The sequence below is a fragment of the Cetorhinus maximus genome, chromosome 8, assembly GCF_964194155.1.
Source record: "Cetorhinus maximus chromosome 8, sCetMax3.hap1.1, whole genome shotgun sequence".
Classification (NCBI taxonomy): Eukaryota; Metazoa; Chordata; class Chondrichthyes; order Lamniformes; family Cetorhinidae; genus Cetorhinus; species Cetorhinus maximus.
The window spans coordinates 120,986,687-121,014,563 of record NC_135886.1 but is presented as its reverse complement, the minus strand read 5'-3'; the positions used below and the strand labels follow the sequence as shown (position 1 = coordinate 121,014,563).

Below are 27,877 nucleotides of genomic sequence, written 5' to 3'. Positions count from 1 at the left end.
CCCCCTGTAATCCTTCCCCCTTCTGGTCTCATTCCCCCCTCAGACTCCTTCTCCCCTTCGAATTCCTTCCCTTACATCTTCCTCCCTCTTACACCTACCTCCCCAGTTGCCATATTCTCCCCCATCCCCTCACCACCTGTGCTCTTTCCCCCCGACACCTTCATTCCTCCCTCCCAACCTCATCTCCCTGATGCCTTCATCCTCCGCTCACAACCTCACCCCCCCAACTTCTTCAATCCCCCCTCTCAACCTCACCACCACTCCCCGCCGCCCAGACACCTTCGTTCCCAACCCCTAACCTCAGCCCCCCAACACAACTTCCTCTCCCATCCCCTGCTACATCTCCCTCTCCCACGCACAACTGAAGCTTCCTCTCCACCCCCTTGACATTCATCCATAGCGGATCATGGCCAAGCCACTGAAGTCCCAAAGCAAACTCTCAACTGTGATTTTCCCCATTCCATGAGGCGCTTCACAGTGGAGCCATGTCCATGAGAATCCACCAGGCACGCCATGGACGTTCCTCCAGGGTCCTGTTGCTGTCAGGGTCCAGCATCTTCTGCTCCTCGGATGACTGCGATATGAGCAATGTCCTCGCAGTAAGTATTGGCTTCTGCACGCCACAATTATCAAGGCGTGTTCTGCACTGGCGTGTTTTCCCACCGATGTGGGCGGTAAATTAGATAGGGGGGGGGGCGGGAATGATTCCAGTGAGCTGGGTTTATAATGATATGCAGGCGTATTACAATGAATTCACAATGTCGGGCGGTGGGAAATGCGGCCCGCCACTGACGGGCGGAGTGGACGATTGCAAACGTCTTTCACGGTCGCGTGAAACCGATTTTTGGCCTTCCCGCCATATTGTCCGCTCACGCCTGACATGACGCCCTCTGCCAGCGAGTGCAGATGATTCCGCCCTAAGTATTATCTTGGTAAAATGCTCAATGGTTTTAATGAGATGCAGAGTACTCAGAGCTGTGGGCGGGATTTTCCGGCCCTACCCCCTGCCAGGATCGTCCGGTCCTGACAAAAGGCAATGGGATTTTGGCTGGGTCGCTGAATCTCCCATGGCAGTCCCGCCAAGACGGGGCCAGAAAATCCCAGCCGATGAACTAACCGCAGCCTTGCACAGAACTCATAGGGTCATACAGCACAGAATGAACACATTCAGCCTATTGTGACTTTGCACGCGCTTATAAACATTCAATTAATCCCATTCCCGTTCTCTTTCCCCATAGCCCTGCAAATTTATCTTTTCAAGTGTGTATCCAATCCTCTTTGGAAATTTATTATTGAATCTGCTTCCACCAGCCTTTCAGGCAGCACAGTCCAGATCATAACAACTTGCCTTATCTCCTCTTATCCTCAGTTCCCCTCTCGTTCTTTTGCCAAGTCTCTTATTATCATTGCTTCCTGTACTTTATGACCCAATTAAAACCAAAACGCATATGCATACAGCACACGAAACTGCCCCAATTCAGCACTAAGTTTCAATATCGTTCAGACAGGTTGGAGGATGATAGTTGTGGGGAAATAGAAAAAAAAAACACTACACCGATGCAATAGAATATGCCATTGAGATCTGAACTGAAACAGATTATTATGGCAAAGTAAAGGGACCTTTACTCTGCATCACCTGTACTTTAGCCTCACTGAGAATGGTCAGTAATGACACTTGGTGCCTGTAATGGATACTGTTCCATTTCCCAGTACTAACATTACGATCTTGATGAATACTTGAAAAAAAGAAAGGCCAAAATGTAATGGCAGTAATAGGAAATATTAGGAAAGACAAAAGTTGTGATTACAGCGCTCCAGGGAAAACTCAAAAGAACAGACAATTATACACACTGGATTGTGTTCAAGGCTAAATTCCTAATTCATGATGTCCATGGGGCAGAACACAAAATGTGATAATACGGGATATTCAATACAAAAAGACGTCCCTCCAGCTGCCTTTAACCTGCAGTTTTAGACCATAAAAACATAGTAAGAAGGAGTCAATGATAATCATAGAACTATTTTTCTTAACATCTTGGAATTATGAAACTATGCAGTAGATTACACATATCCCATTTAAAAATTATTATGCATTTAATTTTATTCATTCATGGGACGTGGGCATCACTAGCCAGCAATTATTACCCATCCCCAGTTTAGAGGGCATTTAAGAATGCTGTGGGTCTGGAGTCAAGTGTAAGCCAGACCAGGTAAGTACAACAAATTCACTTCCCTAAAGGATATTAATGAACCAGATGGGTTTTTACAACAATCATTTCATGGTCATCATTAGACTTTTTGAATTCCAGATTTTTATTTAATTCAAATTCCACCATCTGCCTCAACAGGATTCAAACCCAGGTCCCCAAAGCATTACCCTGGGTCTCTGGATTACTAGTCCAGCAACAATACCAATATGCCATTGTCTCCCCTTAGCTTAAGCAATGAATTGTGCTATAATTCTGGAAAAAGGTATTAACATGGGTAAAAGGTCAGAGATTCAATATATCGTCAGGACTTGCACTCAGGATCGCTTTCAAGAGTTTAGTATTGTAATTGGATGTTGTACAGCTGTAAAGAACATTCAGCATATTTTTGCATGTGTCACTCATAGGAGTAAGTACCTCAGTGAATTTAATCAATTCCAGGATTTAACTACCTAGCAGAAGCTAATGGCACCTGAACACTCTAAGCTAGATTCACTAAGAGGTGGGTAGCCATTAACCTTTATATGCAGCCCAAGGTAAAATACTTCAGTCTAAACCAGTGACTGAGGAAGCTATGCCAACATGTTCCATGCCAACTGCCCCTCCTGCCATAAAGCACTGCAGGGCTAATTAACAAGGACTGAGTGGTATTTCCACCCCTTACCAGGCATGAAGTCCCGCCTTCTGGGGCTGCAAGCCAATGTGATTACCGGCTGCTCTATCAATCCTGGCAGTGCCAGGAAGCTATCAGTGGCCACTGCCTGGACTGCTGGTAAAGGCAGGACTCCAAGGCTTTGGATACACAGAGCAGGAAAGCCCAGGGTCTTGGCCTGGGCGGGTTTAGGTAGGTTAGGGAGAGGGCAGTGGCGGTGGGTGGGTTTAAGTGAGAAAGCAGGTAGGAAGGAAGGGCGGCATTCAACCCCTTAATCGGCAAAGGGCAGCCCCCGAAGAGCAACCCCCCGCTTCCTATCCACTCTTTGAGCACCTAAGGTAAAGAAATAGGGCTTCCTGCTCCCTCCCTATTGCCCAGACAAAGAGTGGAATTATTCCAGATTTGCACTACTTGTGGTAGCGGGCAGGAAAAATAACATTTTACCCATCGCCACAATGGCGGCTTTTCACACCATATTGTCCCAAACCTGCCGCATTACTTATGCATTCCCGGGATACATGTCGTTTCGATGGCGGGTGGGCTCTGATTTGCCTGTTGCGCCATCACCTCACCGCTTCATCACGCCAGGCACCATATTTAAGGTACAGCCATGCTCAGTGCTTCCAGCCCAGGATTGCAGCAAAGACGACATGGTCCTGAAAGGGAAGAAGACTACAGCCCTTGAGCGCCTTTTGGATGCGGTGTCGGCCGCTGTGATATCCACCACCCTCGCCTTGGCCGCAGGAGGGGCAGCGACATTGCCCCTCTGGCTTGGTAAGTGATGGCAGTGGTGATCAGTGCCAATGCTACACAGAACAGGTTGGCCATCCAATGCAGATAGAGGATGAATGATCCCATCCGTGCAGCCAGGGTAAGGCAACCATCTCATCACTCTAAACTCTCACACACATGCCCATCACACATTCATTGGCATCTCACTCACTGCCAGCTCAAGGGACATCACCACCCGTTCTCACACACACCTTCACACGTCCATCTACCCCATCTACTCTGGAGACTGCCTCCTCAGCCTTCACCGTCTTGAGGCAACTTGCATAGAGCAACATGTGCCCCCACACACACCCCGGGATACCCTTCTTCCCCAGTACAGCTCACATTCTGCAGTCTCTTCCCTTGCCTGAGGACACTTCTCCCCCTTCTCCAAGCAAGCCCTAGCCCTGCAGCCACTGAAAAGCCACACACATATGGCTAATCTGGTAGGCAGAGACCTGCTCGTGAGCCCCCCTAAAAGTGATGTGGTGCTGTATGTGAAGCCTGGCGCTGATGACTGCAAGTGCTGCCCGAAGCAAGGTAGGCAAACAAACCTTGAAGTCCTGAGTGAAGTGTAGCCCGCCAGGTACATGCCTTATATATGCTGTTGTAAAACACATTGGTGTGTTTTCTCGCTGACATGGGTGGACGATCCAGCGGGTTGGGGGGTACGATTCCGGTGGGCTGGCCTAATAATGATATGCAGGTGTATTACAAAGTGGTTCCCAACGTCCAATGGTGGGAAACGCGGCCTGCCATCAGCGGGCTGAGCAGATGATCGCAAACTGCTTTCATACCGTTGTAAAACCAATCGTGCCATATTGTCCGCTCATGGCACTGAACACGTCCGACGCCAGCGGGCACAGAAAATCCTGGCCAAAATGTTTATTGGCGTGAGGACCGTATTTTCAGAGTCAATTGGCTAGATAACAAGTCTAATTGACCCTTAATTATTCATTTAAATATGGCAGGCGTGTTGCTGATTTGAGTGCACACCTGCCATATTAAGGGAACGAGCTCGGAGGTGGGCAGGAGGATGGCAGAATGCCCACCACCATTTTACATGCCTCTACTGCGGGAAACACGACCACTGGGGGCATGTAAAATTCAGCCCACTGAGTGTGAGCTGCCAGTCTGCGTTGAGCCTGCCTCCAAGACCTCACCAAACAAGTGGCTGGGAAATCTGGTGCAGCTACCACCCTTAAAGAGTTACAGCTGCCATTTCCTTGGTAGCAGGAGTCTCACAGCAGCAAGTGCACATTGCTGGAAAGCAAGGGCAAGTCACCCACAAATAACTGCAGTAGTCAGTGACTATGGAGCTGCTCATTCAAGAAGTGGGCCAAAGAATGATGCCAGTTTGACTCTGAATGCAGGACATTATATCAACATTTTGAGCCTCCATCACCCATTCAGTCTGAAAAAAGCCATCCCTACAGGAAAACCATTCGGACTAAACAGGTCAATACAATGTTCCACGTTCATTGATGAGGAAGATGTTTAGCATGTCATGGACAGAATGTGTATGTTATCTTATTGCCTATGATCAGTATGTTTTGTTTAAAGGAGGTGTGTCTTTTCTTTTCCTTGGAGTGTGTTTCCCAATTTAATAATATTTCAGCAGCAAGCTTTTGTGAATTTAAAAAAGGCTATTTATTCTCACACATTTAACCCGAATAAAGGCGATATCACACATTCTCCCATGCTTAGACTCACACACAAAAAGGTGAGATACAGATAAAGATAATGCACTTTTACAGGTTACAGTCATCTCAGTCTCTGAGTTACGATCTTCAGTCTCCTGCCTGGCAGGCCAGGTTTCTTGAATGAGGTTGGCGCTTTAAAGTTGAAGTGAAGATCTTATAAAAGGAGGGATCCTCAGCAGGCTGTGAGGTTTCTTATACTCAAATTTCTAGCAGGTTAGTTTTCAGGTGAGCTTTAAACTAGAACAAGTTATGTACTTTGGCTGCCAGATGTCACACAGCTTGTTTCCAAGTTTGATTCACAGAATGGTTGAACTGATGGTGTTCAGGGCTTCTGTGGTTCTAACTCCAAACAGCTTCTAGCTCTTCCTTTGAGCAGCACAAGAAAACATGGTTGCCTCCACTGTGATTTTTCACAAGTCCAAAGTCTTTTCCAAATATGGGGGTGGTGTTTATGTTGATTACACATTCTGTGTTGTGGGTTAACAACTCTGAGGGTTTGAGACAGTCAATGTCTTGTTTTTGAATGTCCCATTTAATTTGATAATATCCTTTTGATTGGTTTCAGGGAGAGGCATTGATTTACATCAGTCTGAGATGTCCCTTTGTTCCCTCATGAGATAAGCGAGTGGTTCTAAACCACAAAAGAAGTCAGGTGACCCTCCGGTGGCTTCTTTATCCAGCCATTTTGTCCAGTTTTTAAAAAATATAAAATTTAGTCTGAAGTTCAGAATAGAACATGCTGACACTGAGCATGACAGGCAGCATTAGAAAATCTGCCTAGGTAAAACTACTAACCATTTGCCTATAGCAAGCAGATGTGCAAACATTGTGTGCCATGAACAGTGTCCTCTTGATCTACACCTTGACTAAGACAACATCCAAGATATTCAGTCAACCTTCTGGCATCTTAGCTTCTCATGCATTTTTAAACTACAACTGGCCAAACCTTCAAGCTACAGCTTAAAACTGCAAGTATTATCACATTAGTATCTGTAAATATGTGCCTAGAGCTCAAGCTCTGAACAAAACCTAGACTCCAGATGCATATTTGTTTATTCATGTACCTTCTTTAACTCAGCTAGATACTAGGGTCTAGGACTAGCATTTGGATATTATTTGGTGATTTTTAAACTTTTAGCAACTCAATGTTACATTTCATGGATAAGTCAATGATTAACAAAGAAGAAAACCCAAATGGGAGAAGGACTTTGGCTCTTAAGTCCTTGAATCCCTTTGTATGGTCCTTTCTCCAATACCTAGGACTAGAGAGCAAAGACAAAGTGAGGATGGATGAATTCATGCACATCCCCAAAATTAGGACTAGTTGTCTCTTTGTTATTTTTCTTCATTCACTCACTCACTAATCTTGCAGTTCATCACCAATTGGCTATGTGAGCAATGCTTGTAGAGATATCATGCAATCAGTATTCCAACGTATGCTCATTTTCTGCTCCTATGGATTAGTTCCCAAAAACGACTTAATGCGTCACATAAATGGAACAAGCTCACAACTGACAGCACTCTGCATCATTCACCCAATCCGTCTCGTACACCAGCACACAGGTAGATACGTGCTGGGAATTTAGAAGTGGGTGCACAGGATAAAGCAAAACAACTCTAATAATTTGCATTTGTATAGCATCTTTAAAGTAGTAAAATGTTTCACGGTGCTTCACAGGAGCATTATCAGACAAAATTTGACACCAAGCCAAAAAGATCCCTTTCTCAAAGCAATCTTGATAACTTCTAATTGTTGGGCAACAAATCAATCTATTTAATGGGAGGCAAGGGGCATTTTAACTTCCAGGCCTCAATTAAATATACCAGACCTGACTCCCACCCAAATCAAGTGTCAATGACATCAGGCTGATGATCAGAAGTCAGATGTGCATGGAAGAGAGACACAGATGTGGACCCAAGACAGTGGTTCCAGCAGCCAGGTTAGTGTTGGGGAAGAGTAGACGATATGTGGTTACCCATATCAATGAGGCATAGTTGGGATCTTCCCTCATGCCTACAAGACTATGTGCACTGCAAGTATTATATTGCACCAACACAATAGTTCATTAAAACACTTCATTCAAAGGGATAATAGTTGAACATAACAGGATAATTTTTTTTCTCCAAACAAGGAGGTTTGGAATTATTCTGAAACTCCACAGGGCTCTGCCCTTCAGTTCCTACTCTCAGTATACTGGACCCTCCCTTTTGTGGAAAATGCCAATAACTATATTCTTAGAATTAAATTTTCTTGCCAAGGCTGGAATCTTGACTTTTCAGTGTAATTATTGGAAAAACACATTGTGTGAAATGAATGACATTTAGGCACTTGTTGGTGATATTCTAAACTGTTCATTCCCAAAATCTTCAACAACAATCCAGTTATCCTTGTATTTTTAAACAAATTTTAACTTATTTTTACTAATTTCAATATTTCAGTTTTTTGTATGGGTTAACAGTGTTCCTCTTTCTTGCTTCTCATGGACAATGTACTGTTAGCACCATCATAAGGCCCAAGCCTGTCTTTCCTACTTGCACAATTTCCAGGATAATGATAGGAAAGGAAATAGTAATCATTAGGACCAAGGTGAGGAGAATTTTTTTTACACAGAGGGTTGTGAATCTTTGGAATTCTCTACCCCAGAGGGCTGTGAAAGCTCAGTTACTGGGTACGGTTAAAGTAGGGATTGGCAGATTTCTAAATACCCAGTGACATAAAAGGATATGGCGATAATGTGGGGAAAAGGCATTGAAGCGGATGATCAGCCGTGATTATGTTGAATGATGGAACAGGCTTGATGGGCTGAATGGCCAGCTCCTGCTCCCATGTTCCCATGCTGATCTTCATCACTTTTATCTACCTGATGTCAATCAGTAAAATTTATCTAATGTATTTATTTAATCACGGACTCTGCTACGTATTAATTTCCAATGTCTTTCCATTGCCATCTTGAAGCTTCAGAAATTTGGGATCAGTTGCCTCTTAATGCTGTTGAATTCTAGTCACTCCTCACTACCTTATTTTGTTAAAGGAGAACACATGACTATTGAAGAAAGGGCTCTTCCCTTGCCAAATTTTCTCTCCTGCTCTTCTAAAGATGATGACATGTGAGGTACAAGTCCACATGTGCTGGCATTGCTCCAGAACCTCATCAAAGTAATCATCCATCCTGTGTGAACGTGAATACTGAGTGTTGTCAGGCTGTTAGTTTGTAGGAGGTATCACAACACAGCCCAGTACAGCTGACAGCCACACAAATGAGCACTGGATAGTAATCACTAACAGGGACCTTGGCTGTTGTTTCCTTCCCTAAGCCAAGTGTGTTAGAACCAATTTAACAGCCCTGTAAAGTGCTGTAAAAGGGACCAGTTAATTCGATACAGAACAGGGATACAAAAGATAAAAACAAAAAGCTAAAAGCTACTGCGGATGCTGGAAATCCAAAACAAAAACAGAATTACCTGGAAAAACTCAGCAGGTCTGGCAGCATTGGCGGAGAAGAAATCAGTTAACGTTTCGAGCCTTCATGGCCCTTCGGCAGAACTGAAGCATAGTTAGAAGAAGGGAGAAATATAGACTGGTTTAAGGTGGGTGGGGTGGGGGGAGAGAGACATTGAGGGTGTGGTGGTCACCACACCCTCAATGTCTCTCTCCCCGCCCCCCCCACACCCCCGCCCCACCCACCTTAAACCAGTCTATATTTCTCCCTTCTTCTAACTATGCTTCAGTTCTGCCGAAGGGCCATGAAGGCTCGAAACGTTAACTGATTTCTTCTCCGCCGATGCTGCCAGACCTGCTGAGTTTTTCCAGGGATACTAAAGAGTTATATTAATTCACTGGTTTACAAGTAATTATTTTTGAAGAGCAGCAACTGTTATTCATAGAAAATTGAACAGGTCGTTGTACAACAGCAATGTCCCAGCTAGCTAGGGAATCTGTTCTTAGTTAGGACAGCAAGAGAATTCTCCGCTCTTAGTGCCAGGGGGTCTTTAACATCCACATGGAACATGACAACAAGTAGATAAGACCTCAGTTTACCATCCCATCCAAATCATGGATCTAAAGAATTGAATTTAAGTTCAGGGATTGTGACTATGGATCATAAAAATACAAATGTTGCTCAATGATCTAAGAAAAGGAGGGAGCGATAAGACAAATTACTACAATTCTGTTGGTTTAACATCAGCTGTGAGGCATTTAATGCAATCTATCACTGATTATAACATGAAGGTTACATTGAAGTTTCTAATACACTTTGAGCAATAATGAGACCAACAAATATGGAATTGGGAGAACACGGGAAATGTGTGGGTCGTCTACTTGCAGGCTCACTCTATCTTACTCACCCATGGCAAATACAATGAGAGAATGAAGGAAGATATTTAGCAACCATTCAGACTGGAGTTTGGAAAGACAGCCAACAAGCAACACTCTCTGGAAATCTGAAAAGCCTATTCTTCAACTGAAAACACATGTGGTTTTTAATATTCTCCGTCACACCTACCCCTTCCTCCAACCCCTACAGTTCCACAGCATAGTATTCAGATAGAAGTCACATGTCAGATGAACATTCTTCTTTCCAAGCCCTTTCTGATCTAAAAAGGAATGTTAAGTTCCTGCTGATTTTGAGCTATGCCTATTTGTACTCAGGATAGGCATTTGACCCTGTTTGTGTCTTTGAGCTGTTACATCCACATAATTCTCCCTTTGTGTTCCAATTGTACACAAGGCCCTTTCAGAATATACTGTTATTTTAATCATTTTATACTGAATACTAATGTTTTACATGAATACTGTATAAACATAGGCTCTTCAGGGTGAATTTAAGTCCTGAATTGTTTTGAGGCTGATTGTAACAGCACAAACACAGTCATGTGATGCCATTCACATCTGTAAAGTATTCCCTGGGCATGTGTTATTTTGAGTAATTGATGCAGCTTACTTCCTCTCTCTGTTAGTTAAAAAGTACTCTGGGAAAGGACTGCTAATTGGACTGGATCTTTATTAGTCCCCATTCCATCAGAACAGAATTCCTGCTCTGTCCTGAGTCGGTCATTCATTTATTTATCCAGGATGCAAGATCTCTGAATACTGGTTACAAACTTCTATAAACTAGTTCTACAGCAAAGTCGAATTTTTGTAAAATGTTTCAAATAAACAGAAATACCGGTGTGCAAAACAAAAACAAACCTGCCTATGATTTGAGGAAATTTTGCTTTGTTAATAAAACTAGGTTTAAAATTAAAAAATGCTCTTATGAAGTAGCTTTCATAACTTTAGAATATCATAAAGTCCTTTAGAATTAATTTAATACTTCATTACTAATTGAAGGCGGGTCCTCATGTAGGAGGATGCTGCAGCCAATTTGCACATAGCAAGGTGCCACAAGCATAAAATAGATTGGTTGGGAGATGAATGTTGGTCAGGAGACCAAGAGAATCCCTTCTTCAAATAGTCCAATGGGAACTTTTACATCCAACCCAGCAGGCAGGTGGAGACTTAGGGCTGAATTATCCCCTCGTCAAGGGTGGGGGGGATGTTGAAGGGCGGGTGTGCACAGGCGTTCTTCCGATCGGCACCCCCGAACGGAGGGACGGCGCCATTTTATGTGGGCGGGTCAATTAAGGCACCGCGTGACATCCGCAGGGAAGTGCTATGCGCTCCCTGTGCGGGCAGGGGGGGAATCCCAAAATCAAGAGTGCGCTCTTTCGCGCATGCGCACGAAAGAGCGCATTCATCTCCCTGAGGCTAAGTGCTGCCTCAGGGAGATCGGCTGTAAATGTCAAAAACCTTAAAATAGAAAAATAACATTTCCCTAACATGCCCCCTCATGTTACAATGTCACATGAGTTGGGACATGTCCATAATTTTCAAAAAATCTTTCTTAAAATTTTTTATAAGCTACATAAAACCTCATCCCGCCCGTGGATGAGGTTTCATGCTTTTTCTAGTTCGCGCCGGGGCTCCTGGCCTGCCCGCCAACCTTGAGGTTGGACGTGCAGGTCCTTTAATTACATAATTGACAGGTCAGCGGGTGCGCGGCTGATTTCGCTGCACCCCCGCCTTCCTGACAATTTAAATGGGGCGCGGTGATATCGGGAGCTCCCCACGACGTCACCACGCGTCATTTTACGCATCGGCGAGTGGGCCCCACCCCCGCTCGCCAACGCGTAAAACCTTGCCCTTAGTTTAGCATCTCATCCAAAAGATGGCACTGTCCAATGGTACAGCATTCCCTCAGTACTGCTGTTAGCTTAGTTATTGCATCAGTGTGGCTCAGTTTGTAGCATTCTCACCCCTGGGTAAGAAGGTGGGGACCCCATCGCCTTCCTGCTTTTTCTCAATTAAGCCTAGGGTGGGAAGGCTCTTGGACAGCTTCCTCCTTGGACGCTAACTGAGGCACTTAAGCAGGCAATTAATGCAAATTGGTAGCAAGTGGGGGAGTCACCATGCAGGGAACCCAAAACTTAAACCATGTTGGGTTTGCTTGTGGGTTTTCCGGGGAGAGGGCCCTTGTTCAAAAGCACTCAATGCCCACTTCAAATGCCTCCATCCACACCACTAACCAGCAATCCCTACCATATGACACCCCCGCCCCCCCATTCTACACACACTCAGTTGTGGCCTGGGTCCCTTGGCGACCCTAGGCTTCTCCCTGGGTGCAACATCGGCAGCAGCCACCAGTTCCGGTGGAGATGATGGGTAATGCAGAGCTGCTGGCTTCTGACTGGTTAACAGCTCTAGGTGGACGGGATTTTCCACCAGTGGAATCCTAAATCCCTGGGAAAGCCTGGCGCTGGCCAGTTAAGTGTTTGAAGGGCACTTTATTCCAGCAGCCCATCGCCAAAAGAGGCAATGTGGGGCTCACACCAGTTCTCTAGCCAGCGGCAACATTAAATTCTGCCCCAAGACTTGAGCAAAAAAATCAAAGCTGATATACTGAGGGAGTGCTACACTGTCGGAGGTGCAATCTTTCAAATGATACATTAAACTGAAGCCCCCTCTGACCTCTCAGGTGAACGTAAAAGATCCCATGGCAATACTTCGCGAAGAAAAGCAGGGGCGTTCTCCTCAGAGTTCTGGCTAATATTTATCCTTTAATCAACTTAACAAAAACAGATTGGCTAGTCATTATCACATTGCTGTTTGTGAGATTTTGCTGTGTGCAAATTAGCTGCTACACCCGACATCATCGCGCACCATTTTACGCATTGGCGTGTCGGGCCCGCCCCTGCACGCGGACTGGAAAATTGTGCCCTATGGTCTTGTGTTATTTTTGATTAAGTATAAAAGTTGTTAAAAATTTGAAAGATTAATTCTGAAAAATGTAGAAACCTTCCTCATCCTCACATTCAGTCCTATACAACGCAATGCAATGCCACTTTGCTGCTGAAGACAAGGAATAGAGTTCAAATAAACATGTTTATCCAAGGCACTCCTACACAGCTGCTGGCATGAAAAAAAAAGGGATTTGTAATAAACCAATGGTTAGATTCTTATTGGAAACCGTGCAGTTCAAAAGTTCACATATCACTTGAGAGTTCAGGATCTCACACTCAGCTGGAGGCTGTTCAATGCTGCTCCTATTAGTTTCTGTTGGACAGAGTTGTACTTCCGGACCACGAGATAGAGAGTGTCACATACCATCTGATTGACTCTGAAGCAATAGGTGGTGGTGGCTTTACCAAAAGCAACTCATTACATAATTTGCAACTGGAGGAGCAAAATCAAAGGGAGGAAAATAAAAGGGACACGAGAAAGTGGAACAGTGGCCTTGGCTCTGTCACCAGCTCTGGCACCATGCCGTGTGCTACGGAAGCATTACGACCCAGGTTTGATCCATGCTCTGTATTGAATTTGCTGATTACAAATTAGCTGGGCTGCTAATTTGACCCCAGCTATGCTATAGAGTGTGAAAAGTAAAATCAAGAGGATTCCTGGGTCTTACCTTGTCCAGAGGCCCCGACTCTTGTGCATTTGTGCATCTAATTGTGATTCTAGTTTTTGTGAGTCCAGGCATTTAAGTGTCAGAAGGCATCAAATGTGAACCCAGTTTTGTCCCAACACAATGATACTTTTCAACAGATGTCATCTGATGGCGATCAGCAACAGCAAACCTGGCCTATATCCACCTCCTTAATCCAGGAACTTTAAAAGCAAATGTGCAAACCTTTTACTGTCATTCCAGATTCATGGTTTGCACATATTTACCTGTTGAAGCATACGGGGAGCTATAATGAATATTCCAGTGACAATTAATTATCATGAGAGATTGGCTGCAAAGTAAAAATAACAGTATATAATCATTACAGTGCATGCTGGATATACAGATTAAAACCCGTATATGGTAGTCGTATTTGTAAAGTAAAGCAGGGTACCATTGGGGTTGATGAAGTTTAAATCAGGAGTAGTGAAGTTGTCATGTAAAACCCACATCCTGCACTTAAATGACACTTCAAAATTTTCTCAGGCCATTATTTTGATTAAAAATCTTACAAAATCAGATGGTCCACTCAGACTGTGCGAGATCCTTGTATAACCTTACCAACCTTTAGAAGTTCTATTGTGTCTACAACACTGGCATGTACTCAACAATGTGGAAAATTGCCTGGGTATGTCCTGTGCACAAAAAGCAGGACAAATCCAACTTGGTGAATTGTCACCTTATCAACCTATTCCCAATCATTAGCAAATAATGAATGGAGTTACCGACAGTGCTGTCAAGTGGCATTGACTCACCAGCAACATGTTCAGTTTGGGTTGTATGAGAAGTACTCAGCCCCAGACCTGATTTCAGCCTTCATCCAAACATGGGCATGAGTTGAAAGCTAGCAGTGAGGTGAGAGTGCTTGCTCTTAACATCAAGGCAGCTTTCAATCATATGTGGCGCCAAGAGGAACCTTAGTAATACTGAAGTCAATGGAGTCAAATGGAAAATTCTTCAGTTTCTGGAGTCAAACCTGTCACAAAGGACAATGGTTGCAGTTGTTGAAGGCAAATTACTTAGTCACAGGACATCATTTCAGGAATTCCTCATGACCTCATTCAAGGCTTTATTCAGCTGCTTTAGCAATGACCTTCCTGTTATTAGAAGGTGGATGTGGGGTGGTGCAGTAATGGTTGCACTGTGTTCAGCTCCATTCACAATTTGAGCTAAGTAGTTTGTATGCCGGCATCCAACAAAGCCTGGAGAACATGCAGGACTGGGCTGCTAAGTTGCACGTAGTATTTGCTTCACACTAGTGACAAGCAACGACCATCATCAACAAGAGAGACCTTAAACACCTCCCCTGGACATTTAAAAGCATTATCATTGTCTCTCCACCACCTACAAGGCACAAAGTTAGGAGCATGATGGAGGATTCTCCACTTGCCTTGATGGGTGCAACTGCACTCAAGAAACTTAGCATTATCTCAATTTGTACCTCTTTCACTAGCCTAAGTATCCACCCACCCCATCACTGGTGTGCTGTGACTCTAGTGTAGCAATTTGGCAATGCTCTGCAGCAGTGCTTTCCAAACTTGCACCATCAACAAGGACAAAGGCAATAGATGCATGAAAACACCATCAACATCATGATATTGATATCATCTCCTCACCATCACTGGGACAAAACTCTCTACCTAACAGTATTCTGTAACCATCGCCACCACATGGACTGCAGCAATTCAAGAAAGTGACACACCGCCATCTTCTCAATGACAACTTAGATGTTGAATTTTCCAATGGCCCCCACACCCCGAGGTAGACTGATGTGGCAATTTCTGCAGTCAGTGCTAGTTGTACGCCTACAATGTTGTTTTAGACTAAATGTACACTTTTTGCAAAAACTTTCAGGTGGTATTTTCTGGCCCCACCCGACACCGGGATTGTTCAGTCCCGCCAAAAGACGTTGGACTTTTGGCTGAGCCGCCAAATCTCCCGCCCATCACAACGGGGCCAGAAAATTGCGGTCTTCGCTCCCACCAAATTTAATCTCAAGGGACCGATTTTAACTCTGTGCCCTATATTTGAAAGTTACCAAAATCATTGGAATTTAAAACAGTATAAGTGATTGTGTTTTTAAAAAAAAACAACACAATACAGCTGGTTTTAATTGTAACAAGGTCAGGGATGACACAAATGTTCCCCAGTGATTGAAAAAAACCTGGAAAGATCTGGGAGTCTAGGCTGAACTGCCAAGATGTGCACAGATGTGATTCTCGTTTGACTATCGACATCTTTTTACAGCTCTCAAAACATTGCAAACTATCCTATTTTTTTTTACAAAGCAGCCTTGTACAAATGTAGAATTCCATATAGAGGAATTATCCCAATTGAACCAAACATGGAAGTGTGAAGTGGGCAGGAAAAGAAATGCACTTTTCCCCAGGCAATATGACATTTAATAGATCTATTTATGTTGTGTTGCCTCAGAATAGGTAGAAAAAAGTATTGAAGCAAGCTGTCGTTTGTGGCCATTGGAAGAGCTCCTGACCCAAAAATTTGAGTCATAGAGAATAAGATGTAGAGTTTCTTCAATATTTCAGATTATAAGTGTTACACATTGGGGTCTTTTCAACTCTTCTTACTACAAAGTATTACTGCCATCATAGTTTAGGTTACTCTCACAAACAAACCTCAACTTCCTAAACTGCAATTGTGCCTATCCTTCTGATATTTATCTGGAGAAATGCAAAGCAAACACTGTCTGCTATTGGGATTTAGCTACTGGATTCATCATCTGCCTCCATAAGTTTTCGATTGGATCTTCAAGAACAATACAGCAGCAGAAAAGACTTTGCTTTAACTTTCAAATATTAAGTGAATTTATTCCCAAATCATGAATAAGCAAATAATCAATGCTACATTAAGATTATATGGTTAGACTGCAAAGTTTATTATGCAACACATGGAGCAAACAAAATACTTAAAGATCACAACATTAAGAATTAAGCTCACCCTTTTTTTTTACATAACTTGAAAATGGTTCTTTTCCTCTTTAATTTGCCATTTCCAAAAAGGCTGAAAAAAGTTCAATGTTTCTCATCTCTTTTAGAAGTTTCAAATTGGCCAGTTTGTTCTCTGAGGGTTTCAAATTGGAACTCTGCCTTCCTAGATTTCCAAACTGACTTTCTGATTTAAACAGAAAAGAGTTATTGAGACTTCCAGCTTATTGATTATCCCACCCCTTAATTGAAGGAAAATCAAATTACAAATTGAATCTAGCGCGCACTTATCATTTGAACCATTCTTTTCTAGTCTGTCATAACAAATTTTGGAGCATTTTATTGATATGGGCTTAGTACAGGAATCTTAACTGTCATTCTGTTTGCAACAACCCACAGTGACACCTGATAACAGCTGCATATGTGACACATGTGGCAGAACCTGCCTCTCGCGGATTGGTCTCTCCAGCCATCAGCACAAGTTTACCATATGAAGCTACTCCGTCCCTGACAGGTTTGAGTTGCTGCATGTACATCATCTTACGTAGATGGAAAGATGCCCCATGATGACACTTTTTGTAATGGAAGTGCTTATCTACAATGCTTGGATGTAAGGCACAGCAACAAAACCAAGACAAATAATGACCTTTTAAAAATAGCAGATATACTGGCCGGACTTTTCCAGCACTCCCACCACCCCCCCCCCACACACCGCAGCAGGGCCGGCGAGCCATTGACATTTCCATTTACATGGGCGGGACTGGAAGATCCCAGCGGCATGACGGGCTGGAAAATTCCGGCCAATGTCTACTGTGGTACTGAGTTATACAAAGCAGGAAAATCACAGGCTCGATTCTTAATCTGAGTTGAGTGAGATGATTTCAGTTTGGGGGCACAGTATGGGTGTATATTTGGTCTCAAGGCCCATGGATTAAACATGAAAGAAGAAAATCAGACTATCGTGATCTGCGCTATATGTTAATTTAAATATGTCAGCTAATGAGGATCAGGCTTGATTGCAGTGCTGCTCCTACAAAGTTCAGTGGACTGCTGACACTCTCTCATATTGTGTACACATTAAGAATGGTAACTTGGGCAAGGTACCAGAGGGTGAGTGGCTTCCATTGAACTATACCACAGCACAACTGAGTGATTTCAATGAGGGATGTGTAAGAGAAAAGAAAAGTAAATATTTTTTTCTTTTTTTAAACATTATTAAATGAGATATTTTGAGTAAAGCAGTGATGGACCTTATGGTTGTGTCTGAGAAGCACCTTAATCTCATAATGGCATTTCAACAAATAATGTGTTAATGCTGACTACACACACACACACACACACACACATATATATATATATATATTTTAATCACTTTATAATTGCTGTAACAGCACTCCTGATGCCCTCATAAGTTGAATTATCTTTAGAGCGTAGAGACTGTTATGCAGTTAATAAGAGAAATCATAACTAAAATAACTCGGATTTATTCTTTCCTTTGGACAATGAGATGGCAAAAAGCTATCTGTTATCTTGAAGCCGCTTCAGTATAAATATGTAAGGAGTGGAAAAGTAGTTTGTATTAAATATTCTTGTTGTTGGGGTTTGATATCCTTTGTTACGTGGAAGATTCAGTCAGGATTAGATTGAACATGTGTTAAAATGAGTAGTTTGTGAAAGCAAAGATTTTTGGAATTATGTATAATATTCCTTAGGTTTTGAGATTGTTTAAAAATCAAATCCTAATTTTACTCCAACAGAGTGAGATGAAAATCTGTCTAATCTGTTAAAGAGCGTTGAACGCACACGCCAGAGAAGTCAGTCAATTAATGAGCCTCTTCCCATGACACTCCCTGGTAATTAATGACATTTGTGACACAGCCTCTGAAAAACAGTGTTAAATAGTGACATCCGGAGTGACATTCGCTCTGGGGGGAAAGGTGCATCAATTAGCAGGACTCTTTCTAGAATAAAGTATCAATTACAGACAATCTCCCTAGACTGCTTTGTCTCTCTAACAATCAGTTTGTCCCTCCATTGTTTGAAGCTAACGAATATCAAAAACTCAATTCTGGATTGAAATTAAGGAAATGAATGCTATTGGTAAATTATAATTTACATTTCAGGGTTTGTCCATCTAGATGCTTCTAGAAAGTGTTTGGATTCCCAAATCTGAGGTTCTGAGAAGTTAATCCAATCACTGCCTGCCTTCCGTGTAGACGTTGCACACCCTAACTTAGGTATTTTACACATAATGATTTCTCCATATTGCACGAATGTCTTGATGTAATAGGGAATTCTTTGGAAAATAGCAACAACGAGAATTCAGGTAAAAAGTTGTACCTGAAATAAAGACGATATAACTCAAATTAACCTGAATCTGAACAAATCATTCCAATGCCAATATCAAGGTCTGAATATTCCAAGTAATTCTGACCAATCTGTAGTACTGCTTTAGTATTGTCAAGAGTAGTCAATACTGTACAATGGACATACATGTGCACACACGTATAAATATATGAATTTCAACACATTGAACACCCATTCTTGTATCTAAACAGACACAAAAGCACATGCACACATTCATATCTTAGGCATGCCACTGAACATAAAAATGATAAAGGTGCACATCATGCATTTCTAACTGGGAACATTTATCCTTCATACAATGGAATGCCTGGATCCCAAGGACAAGTGAATCTCACTCGAGTGTCCCATTCCGTGTCTTCAGACCCTACATCAGAAATACGTAAACATATCAGTGAACACTACGCATTTTGCATAGTTGAAACTCTGCAGTACAAATAGCCTACAATTCATTGTTGAGAACAAAATGTAAAGATAACAAAAAAATAAGCATGGTAAATAAAGTGATAATACCAACATTATTCAAAAGATGAGCTTCCATTACAATGTGATCCAGTTATGTGTACACAGGTCAATGGGTATATTTTAATTGGTTAACCTGGATTGCTGGTGATGGGGCTGACTGAATTAGGCAGAAATCAAAACTTGGTAACAATTTGCTTATATCAAGCATGTATTGATAAGTCTGCAGCTGTACTTAAGTTTGATCCCTGAAAACACAGTTGAGCTTCAGATCCAGCATCACTGCATTTTTTCCCTTCTCTTAAAAAAAACCCTCTGGTTTTTTGCAATGTCAAGCAGGATGAGGCTTCATTTGAACATCACAATGTGATCAACATCACATTAAACATGTAGTTTTTGCCAGCATAATAACAGCAAAGAATTAAACTATGCCACACCACTATGTTTATGACAGACTTTGCCATTTCCTTTCAACCATGTCAGACATTAAACAGTGAACAAATTATTACCTGTGGCCGTTTCCACTCAATCGGTCCTGGAGGGGACTTGGAATAAAACAGTGACTCATTCATAGCAGGAAAATGAGGGTCCTCAAACAATCGATGGTGCTGAAGGCATTCTTTTTTTAAAGCTGTGTACTGCTGGTCTTTGTACAACTTTACCGATAGAACCATCCTTCAGTCGAAAACTAAAATAGTAACAATGATTGCGTAAACTTTATTAGTACACTCAATGTTAAAGCTTGCCAAAGTATGTAAGAAATTGAAATATACGTAAATATTTCCCACACGCCCCCTCTGTATTTAGATCTCTAACATGACTGTAAGCAATTACTCTTATGCTACGTAAATAATTCAATTGAGAACATTTTCTGAGGAATCAAAAGCCACTCTTACCTACTGGGTTGTGTTTTTAAGTAAGCTGTCAGCTGGCTCATAACAAACTCTCCATCTGTCCTGCAAAGTTCTCTGCATTTTAACCTGCAAGTTTCCAGACTCTACCATTTCTGAAAGCTGAATGGGGAGTTTTCAAACTCATCAGCAGTCTCCCGTTAGCTAGAAAAGTTTGGTGGAGCCCTTTATTTTGTGAAGAAGCCAAATAAAAACAAACTTAAGTTTGTTTGTATTTTTCCTCCTCAGTTTCTATAAAATCCCTATTAAGCAGATTTTATTGCAAAACATCTCCTTTAGCAATGAAACTTCATTGTTCTGAAATAATTATTTAATTTGAAGTGAAACTAAACAAAGTACAGCAGACAGTAATTGTTGCTGGCATTGTATTTGCGTAAAGGCTTTGCTATTACCACTGTTTAGTTCGGTTTAGTAATTCAATTTAGTACTGTGGTTCAATCTCATTCATAAAACCTTCTACTTTACAAGCAGCAAGGTGAACCAGTAGTAGTGTTGGTGGAGAAAGTAAAGTATTCTTAAAGGACGTTATCATCCTTTGAAGTTGCTGGACAATTTTTTTCAAATTTTCTCATCTGAACTTAGCATTAGCTATGGTTCATGGGTTTGATCAATCTCTTGTAATATACTCAAGAGACCATTCTTCATATTTATGACCAAGTAATGAATGGGATATCCATAATCAAATCAATGATCTAATCTGCCTTCCATACAGCAGCACAGATAACTATATAAAGAATAAGATCAACAGTATTGACTACTCTTGACAAGACTAAAGCAGTTGCCAGACACATCTGTCTTCAGAATACAAGCTTGAGATTTAGAGTTAGAAATTTGGTGTTGATAAATAGAACATTTAGCTATAAGAATTGGGTAAATTAATCTTCAGTAAATGAATGCGTTTTTTTTTAAAAATCCGTTTAGGGGAAAAAAAATTGAGGCCTCCTGTAGAACTTTCTTGTATTTAAGGCTGCTTTTAAACAGCTCTGGATAATTTGGAACAAATTTACTCTGATTCACTTTTGTTTGTATAAGACTTAACCAGTTATGGTAAGACAGGGCTCTTTGGATAGTATATGTTAGAAAATTTATTAAAGAAAAGGTATAATTAACAACTTTGGACAGACTTTTACAACTTCAACTGGTTGTGCGGTCCATCAGTGTTGGTCACTTTTGCTCTATCTCAATCTTCTGGTCTCAATCTTGAAGTAGCTTGTGAAGATCAAGATGTAATTAGTACTCTTGAGTCTTTAGAATCTTGGTGAGCAAAGAAAAATTCTATCCCTTCAATGCACATCACGCCATGCCAGGGGCAGGCTATTGTTGACTTAAAAATTGGCTACAGCTGTCGTTAGGTAAATTTAATTGGTCATTAATTACATCTTCCAATTGATAATACCTGGTCCAATTGGACAACAGTGTATCATACATGCTAAACAATTGTTTCTTTACTCTTTTTTATTCATTTACGGGATGTGGGCTTTGCTGCCTGGGCCAACAATTATTGTCCATCCCTACTTGCCCTTGAGAAGGTGGTGGTGAGCTGCTTTCTTGAACCGCTGCAGTCCATGTGGTGTAGGTACACCCACAATGCTGTTAGGAAGGGAGTTCCAGAATTTTGACCCAGTGACAGTGAAAGAACGGCAATATATTTCCAAGTCAGGATTGTGAGTGATTTAAGGGGAACTTCCAGGTGGTGGTGGTCCCATCTATCTGTTGCCCTTGTTCTTCTAGATAGTAGTGGTTGGAAGGTGCTGCCTAATCAGCCTTGGTGAATTCCTGCAGTGCATCTTGTAGATGGTACACACTGTTATTACTGTGCATTGGTGGTGGAGGTAGTGAATGTTTGTGGATGTGGTGCCGATCAAGCAGGCTGCTTTGTCCTGAATGTTGTCAAGCTTCTTGAGTGTTGTTGGAGCTGCACTCACCCAAGCAAGTGGAGCGCATTCCATCACATTCCTGACTTGTATCTTGTAGATAGTGGACAAGCTTTTGGGAGTCAGGAGGTGAGTTACTCATCACAGGATTCCTAGCCTCTGACCCGCCCTTGTAGCCACAGTATTTATATGGCTAGTCCAGTTCAGTTTCTGGTCAATGGTAACGCCTAGGATGTTGATAGTGGGAGATTCAGTGATGGGAATGTCATTAAATGTTAAGGGGTGATGATTAGATTCTCTTTTGTTGGACATGGTCATTCCCTAATACTTGTGTGGCTTTATCAGTCACACTATCAGTGTTAATCTGATTGTGCACAATTCTCTTTTCTTATCCATACCCTGCCAAGGTTATGATGTTCCATAGCTTATCAAAGCTTGAAAAGCCATCTCCATACCAATTAAGGGCTTCTCCACGCAAAAAAATCTGTACACTAATCAGTTTCCCCCCAGAGGCAGGTTTCTCACTGGAAAATAAATCAGGTTATTATTCCCCACCTCCCTGGCAAAAATCGTGCCCTTCTCAGCTTAGTGAAAGCAGTTGGGTTGCCTACCTATTGCAAACTGCCTTTCTCCATTTTATCAATGGCTAGTATTGTTCTGAATTTCCCTTATTGGTCCATCCTTAACTCTAAGTGTCATCGTTAAGGCATTCCCCTACCAGTGTCTTCCTTAGGTTAAAATTAAGACTGATTGTAACATTTTCTATTCTAAATCACTCTCCCAGCACCTGAAAACTGTGCCAGTCATTACCTCCTTCAGTCTCCCAAGCTTCTAACCCAGCATTGACATCACCTAAAGATTACACTTTGATCTATCACCTCACCTCTCTGGTAATTTTCAATGCTGGTCGAGCCCTGAATATGGGCCCTTCATCTAGGTTTATCAATAAAGAGAAAATAAATAGAAATATTCAGAAATTATAAATTCATTAATGTCTCTAATTAGTTTTACACAATCAGACATACTTCTTTAAACTTAACATCAGAAGGAACACCAAGAAGACTGGCAACTAGTGTGTAACTACTCATTGGCCGGGATTTTGTCAACAGTGTGCTGCTATTCCTGATGTTGTAACCAGAATTGTATGCCATTTACCCTCTCTCCCTTTCTCCTGTTTCCCACACGATTACAATTAAAATTCTAAGTGCCAGCGCTGTGTGCACACAACACGTGTGATTCAGTAGTGGAGGATGCTTTTCATTGGTGAAACCCATTGTCAGCTGACAGTGCAGCAGGTATGGGCGGGCTATAAATGAGCCTCCTGTCCAAACAGGGAGACTCGCAGCCACAACTTTCCTGCCCAAGTACATTACCATTAGCATAAGGCTTGAGAGCACAATGGTGACATGGGTGTTTTTCGAAATTCAATTTCACTTGTAAATATTTCACCTTACATTGGTTTCATTTTATTCATGCCTGTATCATTGCTATTTGTTGAGACTAGCTTAATCAAAGAGCTAAATGTCCGGGCACGCCACATGCTTGGCATGCATTGATTGTTAAAGGGGTGTTAGAGACTTTTCCTTTATTGTGGAAGAAACAATTTGGGGCTGCATTTTACATGCCCCCGGCTGGGCTTCTTTCTGGGGGTGGGGAGGAAGGGCATGTAAACCACCCCACCAACTTCCCTTCCACCCCCAAGCTGACACCCATAATATGGGGGAGGGGGAGGGAGAGCACTAAACTCGGCAGCCCGCCCACCATATTTAAATAGGGAATCGAGGGTCAGTTAGGCTTGTTACCAATTCAATTGACCCTGATAACACACTGCCGTACCATAAAACGTTTAGCATGGGCAGTCAGGCAGGAGCGGGCAACCCGACTTTTAAATTCATTTTCTCAAAGGGCAGGAAGGAAAGGGAGTGTTCTTTCTTCAGGGGCTGCCCTTTGTGGATTGGGGGTTGGAAAAGATGGAATCTGCCCCCCTTTCTTCCTATCCACCCTCCCGCCGCCTTCCCTGATCTGGCCAAACCCTCACTGCCCAAAACCCTGGACTTACCTGGCTCCGGAGTTCATGAGCCTTCTTCCTCCTACTCTTGCAGTCCTGGCTGCGGCCACTATCGCACGCTTGGCACTGCCGGGACTGATGGAGCTGCCAGCCAATCAGATTGGCCGGCAGCTCCCAAGTGCAGGACTTTCCCCCCGGTGAGGGGCAGAGGTCCCACTCAGCCCTTCCTTAGCCTGCCCACAGTGCTTTATGGCTGCAGGGCGGGCCGGCATGGAGTGGGTCTGTTGGGTGAGCCATCCACTACCTCCCCGCATTATTCAGCCCACGGTGTTTTTTTGTTCACTCTTTATTGAATGTTCATCTTCATGTATATTGTTGTACTCACCACTCTGAGGAACATGGTTGAACTTGTGGGCTCAGCTGGACCCCCCTTCTATACATTGTAAATGACATTGTCTGAGATCACTCTCAGAGGGATAATTGAAATGCTGTAGGTGATCTCAAAGCCCTCTGAGGATTCTACCAGCCAACACCCTGACATGGACCCACATTTGGAGGCATTCAAGAGGGCATTAGATGATTATTTGAATAGAAACAACGTGCAAGGGTATGGGGAAAAGGCAGGGCAATGGCACTAGGTCATAATGCTCATTTGGAGAGCCAGTGCAGACCTGATGGGCTAAATGACCTCCTTCTGTGTCATTACGATTCTGTGGTTCTGTGATACTAACACTGCCTTTTATACACCTCAAATTCTTTGCTTGACTGACTGTTCCTACCAACCACCTCCCAGTCACAACAAGGATGCCTGGCCCTTGCCAATTCAACCCTCAATGCCCCCAATCCCACATTCTGTCCTCCCGTGGAGCCCTCTTCCGCTCCTCCATGACCCTGATCCCACTCCACAACCCCACTCCCCACTGACTCACCCTTGCTGGTCCCGAGCCTCCATGCAAGCTGCCATTCTCCTGCTCGCCTCCCTTGTGCCATAGAGTTAAACAAGAAAAATCGCTGACCTTACACACAACTGCACAAAGCCAGCTGGTGCGTGCCACCTTTAAACAACCATGAACCGGAAATTAGGGCATAATTAAAAATGGTTTTACGTTAACGGGTATTCATGGAATGCAAATGCCTTACAAGTACAAACACGCCAAAGGTCAACGTAATGCTCGAGTACCGCAAGTATACCGCTGACTTTATTCTCTGAATCACAACCTGCCATCAGGAAATCAAAATTTCACATCCTGCCTAATTAAATCACCCTGCACACCATGTTTCTCACTCTTGTGGCCTCCATATAATCTCCCAATTGCTGGAATATTACACAGGTGCAACCTGAGACATTAAACCTCTGCCAGTCTCCGACTTTTTAAAGGTACGTGCCTGCCAAGGGTTGTACAATAAGCAATGTTTCTGGTATTTTGACTGACCTGTTTTTAGAATTAGAAATCAACTCCTAAATCTGAACTTATTACATAGATTGTTTTTTCATTTTTGTTCATATTTAAAAATCAAGTGAAACTTTAAAATGATCACACGGTGCTGATGGGGGAAGTGGATACATTGGAATTCTTTGATTGCACAGTTCTAGTAAAGAAAAGCACACTTCATTTAAGGGTTAAAAATTCAGTTGAAAGAATTCATTGTCTTACAAGACATACAAACATATAAATTAGGAACAGGAGTAGGCCACTCATCCCCTGAAGCCTGCTCCACCATTCAATAAGATCATGGCTGATCTGATTGTGGCCTTAACTCCACATTCCTGCCTACCCCTGATAACTTTTGACTCCTTTGTTAGTCAAGAATCTATCTACCTCTGCCTTAAAAATATTTAATGACCCTGCCTCTACCGCTCTCTGGGGAAGACAGTTCCACAGACTCACAATCCTCTAAGAGAAAAAATTTCTCCTTATCTCCATCTAAATAGGAGACTGCTTATTTTTAAGCTGTATCCCCTAGTCCTAGTCTCTCCAACAAAGGGAGACACCCTTTCAGCATCCATTCTGCCAAGTCCCTCAGGATCTTATATGCTTCAATAAGATCACCTCTCATTCTTCTAAACTCCAACCTGTCCAACCTTTCCCCATAAGATAACTCCCTCATCCCAGGAATCAGTCAAGTGAACCTCCTCTGAACTGGAATGCAGTTAAGTTCTTTCTTAAATAAAGAGACCAAAACTGCACACCAAAACTGTAGATGTGGTCTCACCAGTGCCCTGTACACCTGTAGTAAAACATCCCTGGTTTTATATTCCAACCCCTTGCAATAAATGACAACATTTCATTCGCATTCCTAATCACTTGCTGTACATGCATACTAACTTTTTGTGATTCTTTTACCAGGATACCCAGATCCCTCTGTACCTCAGAGTTCTGCAATCTATCTCCATTTAAATAAAATGCTGTTTTTCTATTCTTCCTATCAAAGTGGACAAGTTCACGTTTTTCCACATTGTACTCCATCTGTCAATTTTTTTCTCACTCACTTAATCTAACTGTAGCCCCTTTTTATGTCCTCTTCACAACTTATTATCTTTGTGTCATCAGCAAAGTTAGCAACTAAACATTTGGTCCCTTCATCCAAATCTTTCATATAGATTGTAACTAGTTGAGGCCTCAGCACTGATCCCAGTGGCATTCCACTTGTTACACCCTGCCAACCCAAAAAGGACCCATTTATGCCTACCCTCTGTTCCCTTTTGGCTGACCAATCCTCTATCTATGCTGATATGTTACCCCTACACCATGAGCTAACACATATGCCGCACTTATTTATAGTGAGAAATGGTCAGGTCCTTTTCACTATCCTGTTAAACATGTTTACTCAGGGGACCTGACAAGTGTTGCTGGACTACATTCAAAGTGTTGGTCCAATTTAGGATGAATATATAATAGATTAGGGTGCATCAGAATTGAGTACTCTATTAATAGAGTTAGTAATGTTTGCATTTCCTAATTGCAAATGGCATTATAGTGAGCAACTTAGTGCAAATTGTTTCTCCATTTTGAAAACATAGCTCTCTTTCTTTTAAGGCTAGGTTTAGAGTTAAGGAAAACCATCATATAATAGTATCTGACATTACTCGTTGGGAGATGTAAAATGTAATTGAGCTTGATGGACTGAAATAAATGCTCTTTATTATTGAATAAATAATCACCAAACAAATATTGCACTGAATTTACTGTGTGCTAACTTGACTATGAGTGTGATAAACATGTGCTTTACTGCAGGTAAACCAGTCAGGGTAAGTCAGGAGCACATTAATGAAAGCAATGCTTTAAAGGGGAATTGCAAAGTTGGGATAATATCCATCAGAATTATATAATGCAGAAACAATGCAATGGGATTACTGAAAGATCAATTGCCAAATGTGCAGCATTGAACTGTACAGACCATATCCAAGCTGATCTTTTTTGGGATGGAGGTAGGGTTTGCATTCCTGAATTAAGAATATGGAAAAATATTAGGTTGTGTTCCTGTTTTTAATCACCAATCCTGGGAAGGATGCAAGTGGCTGTCAAATGAGAACAGAAGTTGCCTTGGCTAAGAATGGTGTGTAAAACTGCTGTGTTTAGTCTTATTTTCTCATAGATCTAAACTTGCCTTTATCCAACATTCACACACAGAAGGTGGAATTCAATGCCCTCTCCTGAGGTGAGTTTGGTGGTAGGGGAGGACCTATAATCAGGCAGGAGGCTGGCAGGGGAGCACCCCTCTGCCTTCCTGCCTCCGCCAAAATTAATCTTGCGGCAGGAAGGCCCCAGGACGATCTCCTCGGCCCTTCCCAACCTACTGCCAATTGAGGCCTAATGCCCAATTAAGGCCCTCATTCCACCGCTGCTGGTAACTAGTGGTGGGGGGGGCCTATCGCCATTCGGGGAGCCCGAACAGAAAACCCTGGCGAGTTGCTTTCGGGCATCCCACAGCTCCGGTCAATTTCAACAATCTGCCATTCATTTCGTGTGGACTAGATAGTAAGAGCTCATTGA

The 27,877-nt window shown here is 42.5% G+C and overlaps 1 protein-coding gene across 1 annotated transcript in view; it reads right to left on the bottom strand.

Annotated features, from left to right (window-relative positions):
* The window catches only part of LOC144683927 (calpain-5-like), a 171,113-nt gene extending 151,011 nt beyond the window's left edge, over window positions 1-20,102 (bottom strand). The window contains exons 1-2 of the mRNA XM_078547509.1: window positions 19,986-20,102; window positions 19,599-19,777 (exon numbers count right to left, since the gene is read on the bottom strand). Coding sequence (XP_078403635.1) covers window positions 19,599-19,763 — 165 coding nt within the window. The 5' untranslated portion in view covers window positions 19,764-19,777; window positions 19,986-20,102. The remainder of the gene's footprint in view (window positions 1-19,598; window positions 19,778-19,985) is intronic.
* Window positions 20,103-27,877: the final 7,775 nt, after the last annotated feature.